This window comes from Heptranchias perlo, chromosome 19, assembly GCF_035084215.1.
Source record: "Heptranchias perlo isolate sHepPer1 chromosome 19, sHepPer1.hap1, whole genome shotgun sequence".
NCBI classification, from domain to species: domain Eukaryota; kingdom Metazoa; phylum Chordata; class Chondrichthyes; order Hexanchiformes; family Hexanchidae; genus Heptranchias; species Heptranchias perlo.
The window spans coordinates 24,221,644-24,238,728 of NC_090343.1; the positions used below are offsets into that span (position 1 = coordinate 24,221,644).

The following is a 17,085-nucleotide window of genomic DNA, read 5'->3' on the forward strand; positions in this document are numbered from 1 at the left end:
TGTGTATCGAATCAAATATTTTAAATTATTATGTTAGATGCAAAGAAACTGGTTCCTGATTTAGAATGTACGTTTATGGTGTTTCAAACCAAGTGTTCTCTCTACATTTATTCAATAGCGCACAACATCCTGCCACCTCCAAAGCAACAATGCTTTAAAAAGCTCCCCGAGGCATTCTAAGTTCTATGCTATGATGCCACAACCTTAAACTGTTGCATGCAAGAGAGCAACACTTTGTTTTTTCAAGAAGTCCAGCACCAGTATAATAAACACCATACTCACTAAGGTATTTCTCACTTCAGAAGAGGTTAGGACATGGAATACTTTACCATAAATGGCTACTGAGGCAGAGACTATAACATCATTTGAAAGGGAACTGGTTAAGTATTTGAAAAGGGTACAGGGCAAGGACAGAGAAATAAGATTACAGTAGATAGCTTCAGTTGAAGAGCTAGAACCAATACAGATGTGAAAGGCCAAATGGTTTGCTTCCGTGCTGTAATTTCTATGATCCTATTATCTGTTTGATTCACACTGGAGTTAGGAGCAGAAGGCAGAGATCTTAGCACAACAGGCATAATACTATTTAAATATTATGACCACGCACCATTTTATATATAAAACCTCTATTATATATTAAGCCGGTAGATGGGTCAACACATTCAATCTCGAAAACCCTAATGTCAACTGATCCTTGTGGGATTTCCCATTTTAACAGTGTTCACATTTATTTGCCATACCTATTATGCCTGTAAGGTGGTGCTGTGATTGGCATTTACAATGTTAGAAATCAAAACATTTGATCCCAAAATAGCACCTGTTGTTGAATACTGACTGACCTTGTGATTTAGCATATATTTCCACACAGAGGCCACTGGGTGGCTCTGTTGCACACAATTCGTAATTCATTTGTAATATGCATTAATGTTGCATTCTGAAGTAAGTCATTGCTGACTCTGAAATCCCCTCACCTCCCAACCGCTGAGAATCTTTGGCTCAACTAGTTGCAAAGGTAATTGAGGGCAGTACTGGTAATTGGTAAATACAAGTAGACAATGGAAGGTGGACGTTGGCATTCTTTGCCCCTCACTACATTTATGTCCCATCCATTCCCTTGCTGAAGTAGTTTCCCTGCCTTTGCTCCCCTATTTCTGTTCTGCTCACCCCTCTCCCCGATCCTCCTCCTCACCCCGTTCTCCCCCATGCTCCATCTTCACCCTATCTCTCTCCTCTTCCTCCTCTCCCCTCCCCGTCCCTCTTTCCATCCCCATTCTTCCCATGCTCCTTCCCCCCATCTCCCTCCTCTTCCCCCTCTCCCCTTCCCATCCCTCTCTCCATCCCCATTCTTCTTCTCCCCATCTCCATCCTCTTCCCCCTCTCCCATCCAGTACCATACATACAGAAATGGAACGTCGTAATGCCCATTTTTGGGCATTAAATCACCGTTGAGAGGAGAAAAGTCCAATTGCCAGATCTCCCCTGGAAGTACGCAGCTGCCAAATTGGAAACCACCAACTTCCATGTGTGCAGGGTGCCTGAAGCAAGTTGTAGGACCCTGACCGAAACTGATCATCAAATGGGCAGAGCTAGCTCCCTGCAGATCCACCCAGTTGTTAAGGGTCTTCAGTGGCCTAACCAGCGGTCTTTAAAGGGACAGCTGGAGGCCGCTCCAAAAAGGTAAGGAACATTTTTAAAACAAAATTTGACACCAAGCCACATAAAGAAATATTAGGACAGGTGGCCAAAAGCTTGGTCAAAGTGATAGGTTTTAAGGAATAACTTAAAGGAGGAGAGGTGGAGATGTGGAGAGGTTTAGGGAGGGAATTCCAGAGCTTAGGGCCTAGGCAGTTGAAGGCATGGCTGCCAATGGTGAAGCAATGAAAATCGGTGATGCGCAAGAGGCCAGAATTGGAGGAGCGCAGACATCTCGGAAGGTTGTAGGGCTGGAGGAGGTTACAGAGATAGGGAGAGGCTAGGCCATGGAGGGATTTGAACACAAGGATAAGAATTTTAAATTAAAATTTCTGTGACGTACTCCTCCTGGCTCCACAAAAATACCGCGAGTCAGTTGGCCCATGCCCGCCTCCTCCCCTCTCCACTTCACCTCCCCCTCCCTCCCACAACGTATCTGCAGGTTGGCTCGGCATCGGAATTGGCTCGAAATTCCTAAGGCTCCAATTAGCAAGCTGTATTGGGACGCCAGATTGACATCCGCAGCTCTCTATCTTCATGCAAACGAAGCCAAAGGCCCGATTTCGCATGGGCCTCAGGCCAATGTCTTCGGGCGAGTGTTGGGATCACACTGCCCATTTCACACCGGAAACTAGGATGAGTTGCATTTCCCCCCAAAAACTCAAAGTCTCATATAGTGACACTTACCTTCAACAATTCTTTATCAGCAAAAGCCAAGATGCCTTCAAAAATGATCACACTGGCTCCATATAATGTTTTCTGAGGCACAAAATGCAGATTATGAATCAGTTTGTAGCAACAAAGAAATCAGTCATTTTTTAATAAAGTTAATTGCATAGTAGATGTTGGAGATACAGCACCTGCTCAGTATCACTTAAAGATCGGCCCTAAATGGTCTGCTTTAGTTAGAACAATTAAATCTTTCACCCTGACCTAATAAAGTTATCTATAAACATAAAATTCCACTTGAATATTACTCTCTCCTCTTTCCTCAGGCCTGTCCTCCATGCCCAGATTATACATCATTCTCTGGATACCAGGGTAACTGCCAATGATTCTGTCTACCCACTGATGAGAGGCTGAGCACTTGATTCACCCTACCTCACCGTGGGAAAAACAACTACCACTATTCAGGTTACCCTTCATCAATTCCACAATTGAGAAATTGAGCTTCTGAGTGGGTGTCACAAAACTACGGTTCTTGGAATTGCACTGGGGATGCTAATGTGTGAATGCATAACGTTTTTGTCTGAAATTACTCTCTGTTATTTTAGCAGCGGTTTTACCCCTTTTAATTTAAATGGGATAACAATTCCACTAAAATAGTAGAGACAGGAATTTTAGATAAACGCATTAAGCATGCCTACGCTAGCATCTCATTGCAGAATTTCAGAGCCGATATCCTTCACCAAGTTGGTATGTCAGAGCCATCCACTGGATATTATTTTAGCTAGTCACATTGGCCTGGATTTTTACTCTGAGCCGTGGAGAGCGGTGGGGGGGGGGGGTTGGCGGGGGGACGAGCATTTCGTAAGGGAAGTCCGGAAGCATGGGTTTCCCGGACGTCCTGATGATTTTGGCCTTGGAACGTCTTTTAAATTTTTCCAGCTGGTTTCCTGCCTGACAAGCAGCCAGCCAGGACGGAAAGCAGCCGGGATGCGTATGCCAGGTAAGTCTGATATCGGGGGACTTGGGGCCAGTCATCGGCGGGGGGGGGGGGGGGGGGGAGGAGCGGTTAACGGAGGGGGGGAGGGCAGAGACATCAGGGGGTCGGACATCAGTGGGGGGAGGTCGGAGACATGGGGGGGGGTCCAGAGATATTGGGAGGAGTGGAACATCGGGGGGAGGGAGTCGGAGACGTCGAGGGTGGGGGCGGCCATGGATAGATCAGGGGGGTCGGACAAGGGGGGTGTCGGTTGATCGGATGTGTCAGATCAGGGCAGGTAAGCTTGTTGGGCCTGGAGGAAACATTCCTGCTCCTCCTGGACCACAAACAGTGCAATAAGGGCACTTACCTGTTGCTCCAGCCCTTCTCGCCTCCGCTTATGTGGCGTGAGTCAGAATGCCCTGGAATCCCGGCCCCCAGGAGTTAAAAATAAAGCAGATATTAAAATTGAGGCACGCAGCCTCCTTAAAATATTTTACTGAACGACCCGCCTCCGTTAAAACCGGAAGTGGGCATGTTGGAGGTTGGGGTCAGGTTTTACATTTTTACAACTTTTACCTTCCCAACCGCCCCCAACCCACCCGTTCTTGGGGGTTAAAATTACCCCCATTGTAATATTCTGATCTTAAGTCACATTTTGAAGCTAATTTTCAAAATGTTTCTTCATAAAGAATACTGCAGAATGTGTTGATTCTTCATGTACACTATTCATTATTTTTACAGTATAGTGCAGAGGAAAGCAAACAAATTCACTTAGACCATAAAAGCATAAGAGATAGGAGCAGGAGTAGGCCATTCGGCCCCTCGAGCCTGCTCCGCCATTTAATGAGATCATGGCTGATCTGATTTTTACCTCAATTCCACTTTCCCGCCCTTTCCTCCCACTTTGTACACTTGTGTAAAGGAGGACAATAATGAAGGGTCAAAAACTAAGAAAATGGCTTCTGCAATGTTATACAAAACAGAACCAGCCATCTGGGAAAGTTAATGATAATGAAGCATATCCCAGGAATTCAAATTGCAAAATATAACCAAGAAAATTATTTTTTGCTTTTTTTTTTCACAAGGTAATATTATTGTGCATTCTAAATAGATTACATTAAACATAGATTAAAATCAGAAAACAAAACCATAGAATCATAGAAATTACAGTACAGAAGGAGGCCATTCATCCCATCATGCCTGTGCTGGAGCTAGCTCTTCAACTGGAGCTATCTAGTCTAATCCATTTCCCCTTTATTCTTTTATATTCTCTTTTCAAATATTTATCCAACTGCCTTTTAATTGTCTTTGCCTCAATAGCCACTTATGGCAAAGAATTCAATGTTCTAACAATCCTCTATGTAAAAAAAAAATCTAATTTCCTCCATCATTCTTCCATTGATAATCCTGAGCCTATGAGCCTTAGTGCTGATTAGCCAATAGATGGAAAAATAATTTCACTATTTATCTTCTCAAAACCCTTCATAATTTTGAAAACTTCTATTAGACTCCTCCTTTAACCATTTTTGTTGCAGTGAAAAAAGTCTGTATTTTTGCACAAATCAATCACATTTTATCTACATATAGAAGAAAGAGTATATAGTGTGAAGAATAAAAGAAGTGCTCAGAGCTCTGACATTTCTTAAAGTCCAAGAAAATTAAAAGTATCCTGTTTGTGTAACTATAGGGTCTCATTCCTGGTTACATTCTAGTGAATCTTTGCTATATCCTTTCCATGGCTCTGCTATTTTCCTTTAATAGGACGCCGAGAACAGCATGAAAACTTCAACTATGGCTTAGCTAATGTCTTGTATAAATTTAATACCATTTTCTTCCCATTGTATTCAAATATATATGTGTCTAAATGTAAATACTTCTTAATTAATATGAGAAAAGCTTTGCTTTCAATTAATTCTTAATTTTCCTTATCCATTACTTTATAGCAACCCCCCTCTTTCATTGTGCATTGAGCTTACCCATTCCTTTTTCCTGCAGTGTGATGTAAAATCATACACAGGGATTTTTACACTTTTTCCTTGTTTTAGTTTCCTGAGAGTGGACACAATGAGATCAAAGTCAAACGCATCCGGATGGTCAAAATTATAGTCATTGCTGGCAGCTAGCTCTTGCTGCTCTTTAGTGAGTACCTACGGGCAAAAAAAGATGTTGAACATTACACACCTGACAGCAATAGTTGTAGGAATAGATATGATGATGTAGCATACACAGTGCGCAGCCAGGAGTGCCATTTGGAATATTGTCGAGAAGGTAAGCAGCCAGCTTCACAGTCTACTTAGAATTACATAGAATTAACAGCACAGAAACAGGCCATTCGGCCCAACTGGTCTATGCCGGTGTTTATGCTCCACACGAGCCTCCTCCCACTCTACTTCATCTAATCCCATTTTACCCCAATTTTCTACATAAGCCGTGCTGTTTACCTGCACAGTTAACGGTTTGATATCCTGGAAGCACACAAGCGAGACACTTCTGGGACCTCCCTCTCCCACCAACCCTACCCTGTTCGGTCAGTCTTATGCAGGAATTTTTTTGATTTAACCTTCTCGCATGATATTGGCCCAGAATTTGCTGTAATCGGTCAATGAACGACGCTTGCCGTTAGTTAAACTTGCCCTTGCCCGTTTAATCTCCATGATATTTTGCGCCACAAGTTGCTAGAAGTGGGAGATGGAAACTGGGCGCCCCCTACAGGGCATCTGGGATTGGAGTGAACAGAGCAAGCAACTGTGTATCTCCTTAACCAATCAGATTGAAGGATTGTGAAATTAACAATGCAAGTACTGAGAAGTAAGTGTAAGTTAGTGTGGGTGAATTCAATGTCAAATCAGGTACAGAAAGAGAAATAAAGAGAGGGAAAGAAAGATTGGGTTAAGAGAGAGAGAAAAAGAGACAGAAAGAAAAAGTAAAAAAAAACTATTTTAATTTTAATTTTTAAAAAAATCTCCAACAACAATTAAAACCTGAAGGAATGAGACTCCACACTAGTAATAGTTAATTTTCAGTGCCAGAGAGGTTGACCGGCAGTAATTAACACTTATCTTATCATTAAAAGGGTACTTAGACTTGAAATGACTTGACTTAACTTTCTGTGGCAAGTTTACTTCGTATCTGCCACGCAAATACAGCAACTTCATGGCATTCGATGCATTTCAATGGTGAGGCAGATGGTGAGATGCCGTTTTCGCGAAGCTAACGGTGGAGCGGCGCATCTCCGACAGCAACTTTTTGATTTCCACATTTAACCGCGCATCTGCCCTCTCCTGAAGTTGTTTACACATAAATAACAGAGAGCGCCATTAGCCTCGCCGTTATTTCGACAGCAAATTTTGGGCCATTATGATTTGGGCTCCTGGTGCATGAAGCTCAGTACTGGGTGCACGACATAGTGCAATCTGCCCTTCAGTGATCATTACTGCACTGTTAATTGGTTCACTGTGATTTACAGTAGAACAGAATACAGCATAGAAGGCATTTGCAGAAAAAAACTACTTTGCAATATTTAATTCATATATAAATAATAAGGATTTTGAAGAGGACTGCATTACTGGATCTGGGAAGGTTTCTCTCTTCTCAGAGTTCTATTACAATCCTACGGATTCCCCAATCAAAGGGTTCCTTCCCTGCACGTGTTTTTTTTGTTTGTATCTGCAACAGCAACAGATTAAATAACTAGAATTTATATGTCAAAAACAAACGCACCTTGTAGAAGGAGTCCACAGCTAGAAGCACGACCCAGGGAACATCCAAAGCTTCTATTATCTTCCTGGCCACTGTAGTTTTCCCTGAAGCACTACCACCACACAACCCTAAAAAGTAACACAATATGTAGCTGCCAATTTTCTGAAACAGGAAAGAAAGACTTATTCCCTTGTAAAAATGTTTGCATTTCTAACCTTCCCTTCTCCTGCAAGAGATTTGTATGCTGTAAATAGCTTCTAATGCTGAGGGAAGAACTGGTGACTTACTCCCAGGTCTCTGCAAATCCCATGCTAAATCCCTTGGTAAGAGGTTAGTGAAAGTATCACTGCCATTGGGTTCTTCCCTTGTCCATTTCAGGGTATGCATGGCTTCCATTTGCCACCTTTTCTAACACCATCGCTGAGGTCGGGATTTGCCATCTAGAAAAATGCAATTTTAAGCCCACTTCTACCACTCTATGGGACAGCACATAGCATGACCAATGTCAGATGGGGCTTTTTCCATATATTTGATTTATGCGACATGACTGAAAGGCTTGAATTGCCAACAGTAAAATAGAAATATTTGTTTCATTTTAATTTGGAAGAGCAAAGTAATTAAGGTGAAGCATTTACTACTAGCTATATAGAATAACAATACAACTATATACTGCAGAGCATATGTAAAGTGTATTGCACTAATGTCAGCTTGGCTTCGCTGGTAACATTCTTACCTCATAGTCAGAACTTTGTGAGTTCAAACCTCATCACAGAATTGAGCACATACTTTAGATTGACACTCTAGTGTAGTGCTAAGGGGGTGCTGCACTGTCAGAGGTGCTGTCCTTCCACATATTATACCGAGATCAAGTCTACTTGTATACTCTGGCTAAAGATCCCATGGCAATACCCAAAGAAGTGCAGGGAGTTCTCCTGGTGTCCTGGCAAACATTCCTCTCTCAATCAACACCACTAAAAACATTCCTCTCAATCAAAGCCACCAGTTTGTGGGATTTTGCCAAGCACAAAATGGCTTCCACGTTCACTTACATAACAACAATGACTGCATTTCAAAGTCATTCAATGCTGATGAAGGACTTCGGGATGTTTTTAAGAGCCATGATAAGGCACTATATAAATGCAATATTTCTTTTCTTTCTCATGTTTTTCCCCAAAATAGCTGCAGGGGAGTGAAATTTCTCCTGAAAATGGGAGAATGCTCATTTGTCTTCTCAGATGTCATGCATATCAAAAGCACGGATTCCCACAATTTTGTTTATAGAAAAATAGGCTTACTCCTGCTTTTCATCAAAAGAAAAAAATCACCCTAGATATGTTGTTAGTGGCCACCTCCACTAACTGAATCGCTAACAAATGACATGTGCATGTTTGTCACCTTGATCATTTCCAGCTACGATAGACAGAAAACGAAGACTGAAGTCTAAATGTAGCAATTAAGAAAGCTGTCTATAATTTTTTTTCTAGTTGAACAAATAAGGGAAGAGGAGATTTATTTTAAAATTCTTGAAGTGCAATTCACTACCTTCATTCAGTGAATTAGTTTAAATGATGTTTGAAATCTTCGAATACATATACCCAAGACATCTCTGCAAATACGCTACGGTGTTCAACAATTCTTTTTCGAAGAATCTATCACTTGGCTCTGTCCAACAAAAAGGAAGGTCTGAGGGATTAGGCCTAATGTTGTAAACAAGTTTGACTATCTTCCACCATTTTTTAGAACCAGTCTGTAAATCACATAGTTTGAAACTCAACCTTGAATGCCAACTCTGGGAAACTTTTACTACTGGGACTTGGCTTGGAGTTCGCCTTACCCATTCTTTTGATTGCCAGATCTTCCCTAACTACAAAAGCATTTTTGCTTTTTGGCTAGTGCGGCAGCAGATATTTAATTAAGCAAGGTCTATGGAATTGATGCCAGTGCTCAGCTAATTGGTCAGAACAGGTCACTCTGTAGCCCTGAACACAATCTACTTGATCTGAGTCCAATTTAAGTATAGATCTCTCTCTGGTTGCTGACTTAGGATAGCAACTTTCTACTTGAAAGTATTATAATTTTCCATTTTCAAAATCAAGCATGGGTCTGATCAGAGGGAATAAATAATCAAATTTGAAGTTTGGTGACTATCCAATAGAAAGTGTTTGTTATTGAAATAACTTATTTGTCTTTGGAGACACATTAATGGGACACAAGATTTATTCCCAGCATTCCCTTTTTGGAAAGGGACTCACAGCTTCACCATAATGTTATAAATGAAATTTAATACACAAAATCCCCTCGTCATTCCCCTCCACTCCTCCCCGCCCTGGACAATTTAACTGATATTACAAATTACAAATACAGACGGCATTGCTGAAACTTAAGCATTGTGCTTTCTGGTTTTTATTACATTTATATTTTCTGAATTCATGTCAAAACAATCAGGTGAAATCAGCTGCAGACAGGTGCTTTTTCTGGTCAAAAGCAATCAAAAAACTTTGGAATGAATCAGCAAAACAATTTTGGAAGAAATTAAAAAAAATTGTGTAAATAAGTGTTTACAAAATAAAATGCCAAAGGAGTTGCTGACAGATCATTAACTTGATCCTAAGCACCTCCTTCCCCAGAAGCTGTTTGTACACGATGCAAGTGAGTGGAGTTCTCTACACCAATGTTGCCTGTCATTACAAAGAGAAGCTAAAAGGAACACTTTTCCGAATGCACGCTCTTGGTGTGGGGCCTTATACGCTGGGTGTGCCTATCAGGAAACTGTGGGTACATTACTGATTTTCCAGTCAAAATGATGAAAAGAAATCGCCTCTACAATTTTCCAATATATGCTCCCAGTTGGCAAGACTCCACACCAAAAGCACCTTCTGAAATTACTTCTGAAGTGCTCTCTGCATCAAATGGAAGAGGCTGTATCCATTGGGCCAGGCCTGCAGTGCACTGATATTATTTCCAGCTTTTCTCAGGTTTGGAAATTAATTTTTTCTGCAGTAGTTATCAGATTCAAATCTAAAATCAGTCGGCTTATATATAGTATATATAGAAGGGGCTCAACAGGATAAATAACATTTGCAAAATTTTTTCAAACGTAAACATTATCAGATTGAACGTCCAATTCTGTAAAGTCTCAAACACATATATGTATTCCTTACCAATAACAAATGCTTCTTTAGACTGCGTTCCATGCTCGTTGTACCATGGAGGCCGTCCTGCAGTGTAAATTGTTCGTTTGCTTGTTCTTAAAAGTGGTGGCTCAGATTTGCACTGGCTTGTAGTTCGCTTTCGTGGTGACAAAGTATTAGTCACAGGGGGTAATAATCTATCTAATGCCTCTTCACTGCTGCCACTGCAAAAAGAACAGAGTTATGTTAGTTATTCCCATAGTTAATATCCATGGTTTTTCAGTCAGGAACAACAAAAGGCTATTTGGAGTATTGAAGCTCATCCCTCTAGTACTCTAACTCTGTCATCATAGCCCAATGCCCAATCACTTCTGCAATTTAAACATCTCCTGTTTTCCACAAGTAATTCTATTTGGTGTGTGTGTGTGTACTAGGGTTGCCAACCCTCCCTGATTGTCTGTGAATCTCCCAGAATGACAGATTAATCTTCCAGGCACTGCTGGGAGCAACCGGGAGAAAATAGGAAAATAGCGTTGATGGGCAGCGCCAGTGCACTAATTAGAGGAGGCAGGGCTTTGACAGGCGGGCATGCAGGCCAATAGGCACAGGATGGGGGTGGGTTTCCATTCGCAGGTTAGACTGTGCTGGAGCCTGTGTGAGCGCCATAGGCAATAAAGTTCCCAAATAACAACTTTTCTTATTTTGGCTGCAGCTGTAGCCGTTTTAGGTAAGTACTTGTGGCAATTCTTCTTTTCCAGTCAGTTCCTTTTTCCATTGGCTCCCCTGTCACTGCATCTTTTCCTAAGTCTGTGACCTATAAGAAAACTATTAGGTCATTTTGGGAAATAAATGGTTGAAAACCACTGCTACACTTTTATTCGCCTCTGAATACATTTTTTCCCCTGTCATTTTTCGTTGAAGTGGAGTGTGAAATAGTGTTTAAATTCCACCCTTCAACTCCCAGTGCCTGTGTGTGCGGCAAGTTTGCCAACCCTCCTGAATTGTCCAAGAGTCTCTAGGAATGGAGGATTGACCTCTTGGGCACTGCTGCCAGCAACCTAGGAAAAAGTACTTTGAATTTGCGATTTGCGCCTGAATACACTCACTTCTTGCGAGCCAGAGTCGGGCCTGAACTGCAGTCAGAGAACTCACAGTAATAATGGATCCAATTTATTGATTGTGATGTTATATGTGGGTTTCTGGTACCCTGCGTACCCCTCGCGGTGCCAGGACCCCAGGCTCTGAGATCTCTGTTTATTTCATTTATTATGGGACCCGCCTCGCACTTCCTACTCCAAATGCTATATTAAAGCAAGTAGTTATAGAATCTTATAGCACAGAAGGAGGCCATTTGGCCCATCATGCCTGTGCCGGCTCTTTGAAAGAGCTGTCCAATTTAGTCCCACACCTCAGCTTTTTCTCCATAACTCTGCAAATAAGTCCTCTTCAAGTAGATGTCCAATTACCTTTTGAAAGTTCCTATGGAATCTGCTACCATCATCCTTTCAGGTAGTGTGTTCCGGATCTTAACATCCCTCTGTGTGAAAACATTTCTCCTCAATTCCCCTCTAGTTCCTTTGCCATTTATTTTAAATCTATAAACTCTGGTTATCAACCCACTTGCCAGAGGAAACAGTTTCTCCCTACTTGCTCTATTAAAACCCCTCATAATTTTGAATACCTCTACTAGGTCTCCCCTTAACCTTCTCTGCTCTAAGCAGAACAATCCCAGCTTCTCCAATCTCTCCACATAGCTGAAGTCCCTCATTCCTGGTATCATCCTTGTAAACCTCCTCTGTACCCTCTCCAAGGCTTTGGCATCCTTCCTAAATTTTGGTGCCTAGAATTGTACACAATACTCCAGCTGTGGCCTAACCAGTGATTACAGTAAAAGTCAAATCGGATTCTAGCTTTCATACATTAAGGATACTAAATATAAAAGCAGGGAAGTGATGTGAAATTTACAAAAAATTGATTAAGCCACAGGATTAATGTGTGCAGTTCTGGGCACCAGATTATAGGAAGGATATTAAAACCATGAGAAAGTCAAGGTATATATTCACTTCAACGATATCAGGAATGAGAGACCATTGCTGTGAAGAAAGCTTCAAAACTTAGGGCGTTTTCACTGGAACATAAAAGGTTAAAGGGGGTTCCAATAAAGGTTTTTAAAAATATGAAAAGATTTTGAGAGGATAAAGTGAAAAATAGTTTCAGTAACAAAGGGATCATCAATTTAGATTTATCATCAGAAGAACGAAATGGAAAGTTAGGCAATTTTTTTTTCACACAGAGGGTTATTAGAACATGGAATGCTTTACCTCAAGTAGTTATCGATAGAGAGTCTATAACATCGTTTAATAGAGAATTCAATAAGAATGAAAAAGGATACAGGGAAAGAGCCAAGAAATGGGAGTAGGCACCAGCACAAGTGTAATGGACTGAATGGCCTTCTGTGCTGTTAATTTATTGATAAAGTTGCAGACACTTTGCGATTCCCTCATGGACCCCTAGAATCTAGGGAATCCAGTTTATAAAGTAAATGTATTAAAGCAGAAACTCAATGGCAGTTGCCATGTAGGAGTTACAGTAGAAATGACAACACTCATCTAATCAGAAAAGTAATTCCTATCTCAGCCGTCAGCTGTTCCAACAGCAGCCCAGAGGCCACAGAGAATATGGCTTGACTCTCGATTCCTGTAGATTCAGGCTTGTGCCTTCTGAGCTTATCTACAGAAGACGACCCCTCTCATTCCACAACTCAAAAGCTAGTGCACTTGTCACTACTAGCTGCAAGAAGATCATTCTTGCCCATGTCAAATTGCAAGTAATATATAACTAAACTGTACAGTCATTTCATAAAATGTATGTACAACTTTGTTCACCTTAATTAAAAAAAATTAAAGCACCATCAACAGTTTGTTTAATTTCTCCAGATTGAATTTTCTTTCCATTCATAAAAAGAACAATAACTTGCACTTAGACTCCCTGAGCGTTAAGTAGCATTGAGTCCTTCAGAATGTACTTCATTGGCAGTAAAATGCTTTGGGACGTCCTGAGGTTGTGAAAAGCACTATATTAATGCAAGTCTTTCTTTGTCCTTCTTTTAACAGTGGGGTAATATATTGGCATGGATTGGGGATTGGTTAAAGGACAGAAAATAGAGAGTAGGAATAAACGGGACATTTTCAGGTTTGCAGGTTGTAACTAGTGGGGTGCCGCAAGGATCAGTGCTTGGGCCTCAGCTGTTTACAATATATATCAATGACTTGGATGAGGGGACCGAGTGTAATATATCCTGATGATACAAAGCTAGGTGGGTAAGTAAGCTGTGAGAAAGATGCAAAGAGGCTGCAAAGGGATATAGACAAGTTAAGTGAGTGTGTGAGAAGGTGGCAGATGGAGTATAATGTGGGGAAATGTGAAATTATCCACTTTGGTAGGAAGACCAGAAAAGCAGAATATTTTTTAAAAGGTGAGAGACTAAGAAATGTTGTAAATTACGCATCAGCTTTTGGCTGCAATACTCAGAGTCGCACTCCCTGTTCCAACGTTAACCATGTGTGATAAAATAGATTGCAGAAGTCAGAGTGATAAATATGGTTGGATCAGGAAGTTAAACAGCATTGGAAATTCACACACGATCTGCGTGAACTGAGTGTACTCTACAGCTGTGTTTGCCAATGAAAAGCGGGTACTTTCAGAGTCAAAGCTGCAATGTTGGCTATCTGGCATGCTGCAAACTAGTCAACAATGGGAAACACATCAAAAGTCAACAGCTGAAATCACTGCTCAATTTCTCGAGATTACATTTTCTTTCCATTCAGAAAAAGAACCATAACTTGCACTTAGGCTCCCTGAGCCCTAAGTAGCATTGAGTCCCTCGGACTAACACTTCTGAATAGTTCACTCAGCTGATATTTATAAAGGTCATTACCTGGACAGCGCAATGCCTAGCTAGGAATACTATGAGTGACGAGGGGTAAATGAGTCAACAATGGTATTGGGAAGCCTTACCCACTGGCAGCGCACATCGGAAATTCAGGCACATGGTTTTCCGACCTGTAGAATTATTGGTCAGATTAATGTCAGAACCTCATTACACTTTATTGCTTCATGGAACATCATTTCCATTTTACCAACTGCATCAGTGAATGAATAAACCACATGATTTTGCAGGTGTTTCAAGGGAAGGTAAAGTCAGGCGGGGGTGTTAAACAGGCAGTCGATCTGATTCTGTCAGTTTCCCACCAGACGGGTTAAGTTAAAATTATCTCCGAGGTTTTAAACGGAAAACATTTTTAAATCAAGAAATTATATATTTCACAATAACATGATTATATTTATCAATTGTAGTAAAAACAAACAGAGTGTCAGGAAAACCAAGTACTCTCAAGGAAATGATTAACTCTGAGGAATGTCCTATAGCGTACCTTGTACTATGGACGTGGAGGAATTTTTTAGTAAAACATTTGCTCAATCTCCAATTAATGTCCGTTGAATTCTTTCAATTAAGTTTTCCCACAAAGATAAAACAAAGAATTTAAATGTTTGTTGCAGATCTTGCACTTTTAATTAACTAGCCATTTTCATAAAAGCATTGGAATGTCAGACGGTTTTTTTAAATCATGAGTTTCTGTGAGAAACAGCATGGCTGTGATTTACTCACAAAAATGGTACAATAAACACAATCTTTAAATCAAAAAAGAGCTAATTGAGCTAATGTACTTAGAGAAAATGCAGTTCGTCAGTTTGCACAGTACAGTAAGTTCACCCCTTACCAGGATGCTCTATTTTTAGTGGAAATTTAATTTAATTTCCGTCGGGTTTTTTTGAAAAAAAATTGTGCAGCAGTAATTCAACACTGGTTGTGAACAGATATATTGATTCCTTCAGCATCTCAGTATTACACCAATCCACACACTTCCTAATGGTCAATAAAATCTGCATATTCAGATTCATCTTGATCTTAATTTGTTTCCAGTAAAAGTTCCAACAACCATAACCTGCACTTAGCTTCTAGTGCCCTTACCCCTAGCTCCCCCACCTTGCTATCAAAGCATCTTGTACAAAGCATCAGCGTGTATTAATGGCATGATAAGATGAACTGTAGTTTTGCTTTTTGAATAAATAAATTAATAATCTTTGCTGCAAATTAGTATTTTAGTCACTCATCCAAAGAGTTAGAAGGGAGCACTAAACCTGTGGGCTAGGAACCAGGTTCTGAAACAAGGGTGTCCAAGCTTTTGTCTTTATGGGCCACAAACAAAGTTTAAATCTGTGTTCCCATTAATTTCCATACACCCCACATTGCTGATACAAGCAGATCTTGGTTTCTGATATAGGATTTATCTACCAATGAGGCAACAACATTAAAAACAGTCTTTTTCAACATGCCAGGCCTACAAAATTCAAACAGGACAAACCAGCAAATAAGAAATAAAAATACCAATAGCATTGAACTGCCTGAACTTCGGGGCTAGACTACCATGGTTGAGGGGTTACATGTGGCCCATGGGCTTTAGTTTGGACACCCCTGCAGTAGTAGCAATAAAGAATGCATGATGATGATTTTGTATGACTGAATGTTCCTATGCAACCTAGCTTTTTACAACCAGCAAACATACTGGAGGCTGACTAATAGAACAATTAATTCTGTACAGGAACAGGTTCCCTGAAAATTACAGGCTGATAAATTGGATTTTAATAGCAGGGAAATTGCTTGGGAGCTGACTGTTGATCAATTGTCACGGGTGTAGCAGTTCTCCCTGTGCACTTAATGCCATTGTTGGTTGCTTTCTTCAGAATTTGGCTTAATAGATTTTTGGTAGAGTAATGTACCTAAATCAGAACACCAAGATCTGTTAATAGCAGTAACTTTAGATCTATGCAAATTACTGGACAGATACCCCACTTAGAATGCAAAAAGATGGTTGGATTTTGGGATGCATCTCTTTATTCCTCTAAATACTTACCAAGTAAGTTCCAAATTGGCAGTGACATAAACTATACTTTCATTATAGGAAGATTTTGAGAGAGTCTGATTTATGTATTACCTGTATAAAATTACAGTGAACTGGTGACCCTAATCCCACATACCAGCTAACTAATCCCTCCTCCCCCCATTTGACTCTCTGTACCATCCCTACCAGATCTCCCTGCATACTCAATCAAGCTGTGTCCAAGGATCTTAAAATGCATTTTAAATATTTCTGTGCATGAAATACAAGGTGGCACATTAAAGCCATAAGGAGATAAAATGCAGTGCTGTGACTTCATATATTGTTCCTGAATTCCTCTGAGTTGTGGAGGGACAACTAAGGAAGGATAGGAGAGAGAATGCCACCTGAATACAATCATAGCAGCTTCTGACTCATATATGAAGTGTTGCTGTAGTTCCCACCCCTGTACTCCCACCCCTCTCAAATACTATGGAACTGCCACCTAGTATAACCAGAGCCACTGACCTATTTACAGGATCTGATTGAAACTACATTATGGCACTGGGTCTAAACAAGAAGGCTTTAGCCAGTACAACATGCAGATAGAGGCTATCAGGTTTAGTTTCCACAAGGAAAGAAAGGATTTGCAGAGATCATTGATGTTACTTAACGTTTCTCAATGGACAGGACATGGTCGATGGGCTAAATGGCACTGATGATATCCTTAAATGGCCTGTCTGATGGGCCAAATTCTTTCTCGCTTCATAACTTCTTAGGGAAGAGCTTCCTCTTTACTACATCTGGCATCCTCTGGACACAGTGAAGAGGAAAAGGAAACAGGCGGAGACCACAACACCTACTGCGCTGCCTCAGGATTTCCTGGGACTTTCCCAGTGAGGTAACTGGGTTACATCTGGGTTACAACACCTGTAGTAATATTCTCAGTATAAAATAGCAATTACGCAATACACCA

General features: G+C 40.8%; 1 protein-coding gene across 4 annotated transcripts in view; it reads right to left on the bottom strand.

The window, feature by feature from the left end:
- LOC137335241 (uridine-cytidine kinase-like 1) overlaps nt 1-17,085 on the bottom strand; it is a 127,148-nt gene that overhangs the window by 54,684 nt on the left and 55,379 nt on the right. For all 4 annotated transcript variants that reach the window (XM_068000497.1, XM_068000498.1, XM_068000499.1 and 1 more), the window contains exons 2-5: nt 10,201-10,394; nt 7,061-7,167; nt 5,317-5,487; nt 2,380-2,451 (exon numbers count right to left, since the gene is read on the bottom strand). In XM_068000497.1, coding sequence (XP_067856598.1) covers nt 2,380-2,451; nt 5,317-5,487; nt 7,061-7,167; nt 10,201-10,394 — 544 coding nt within the window. The remainder of the gene's footprint in view (nt 1-2,379; nt 2,452-5,316; nt 5,488-7,060; nt 7,168-10,200; nt 10,395-17,085) is intronic.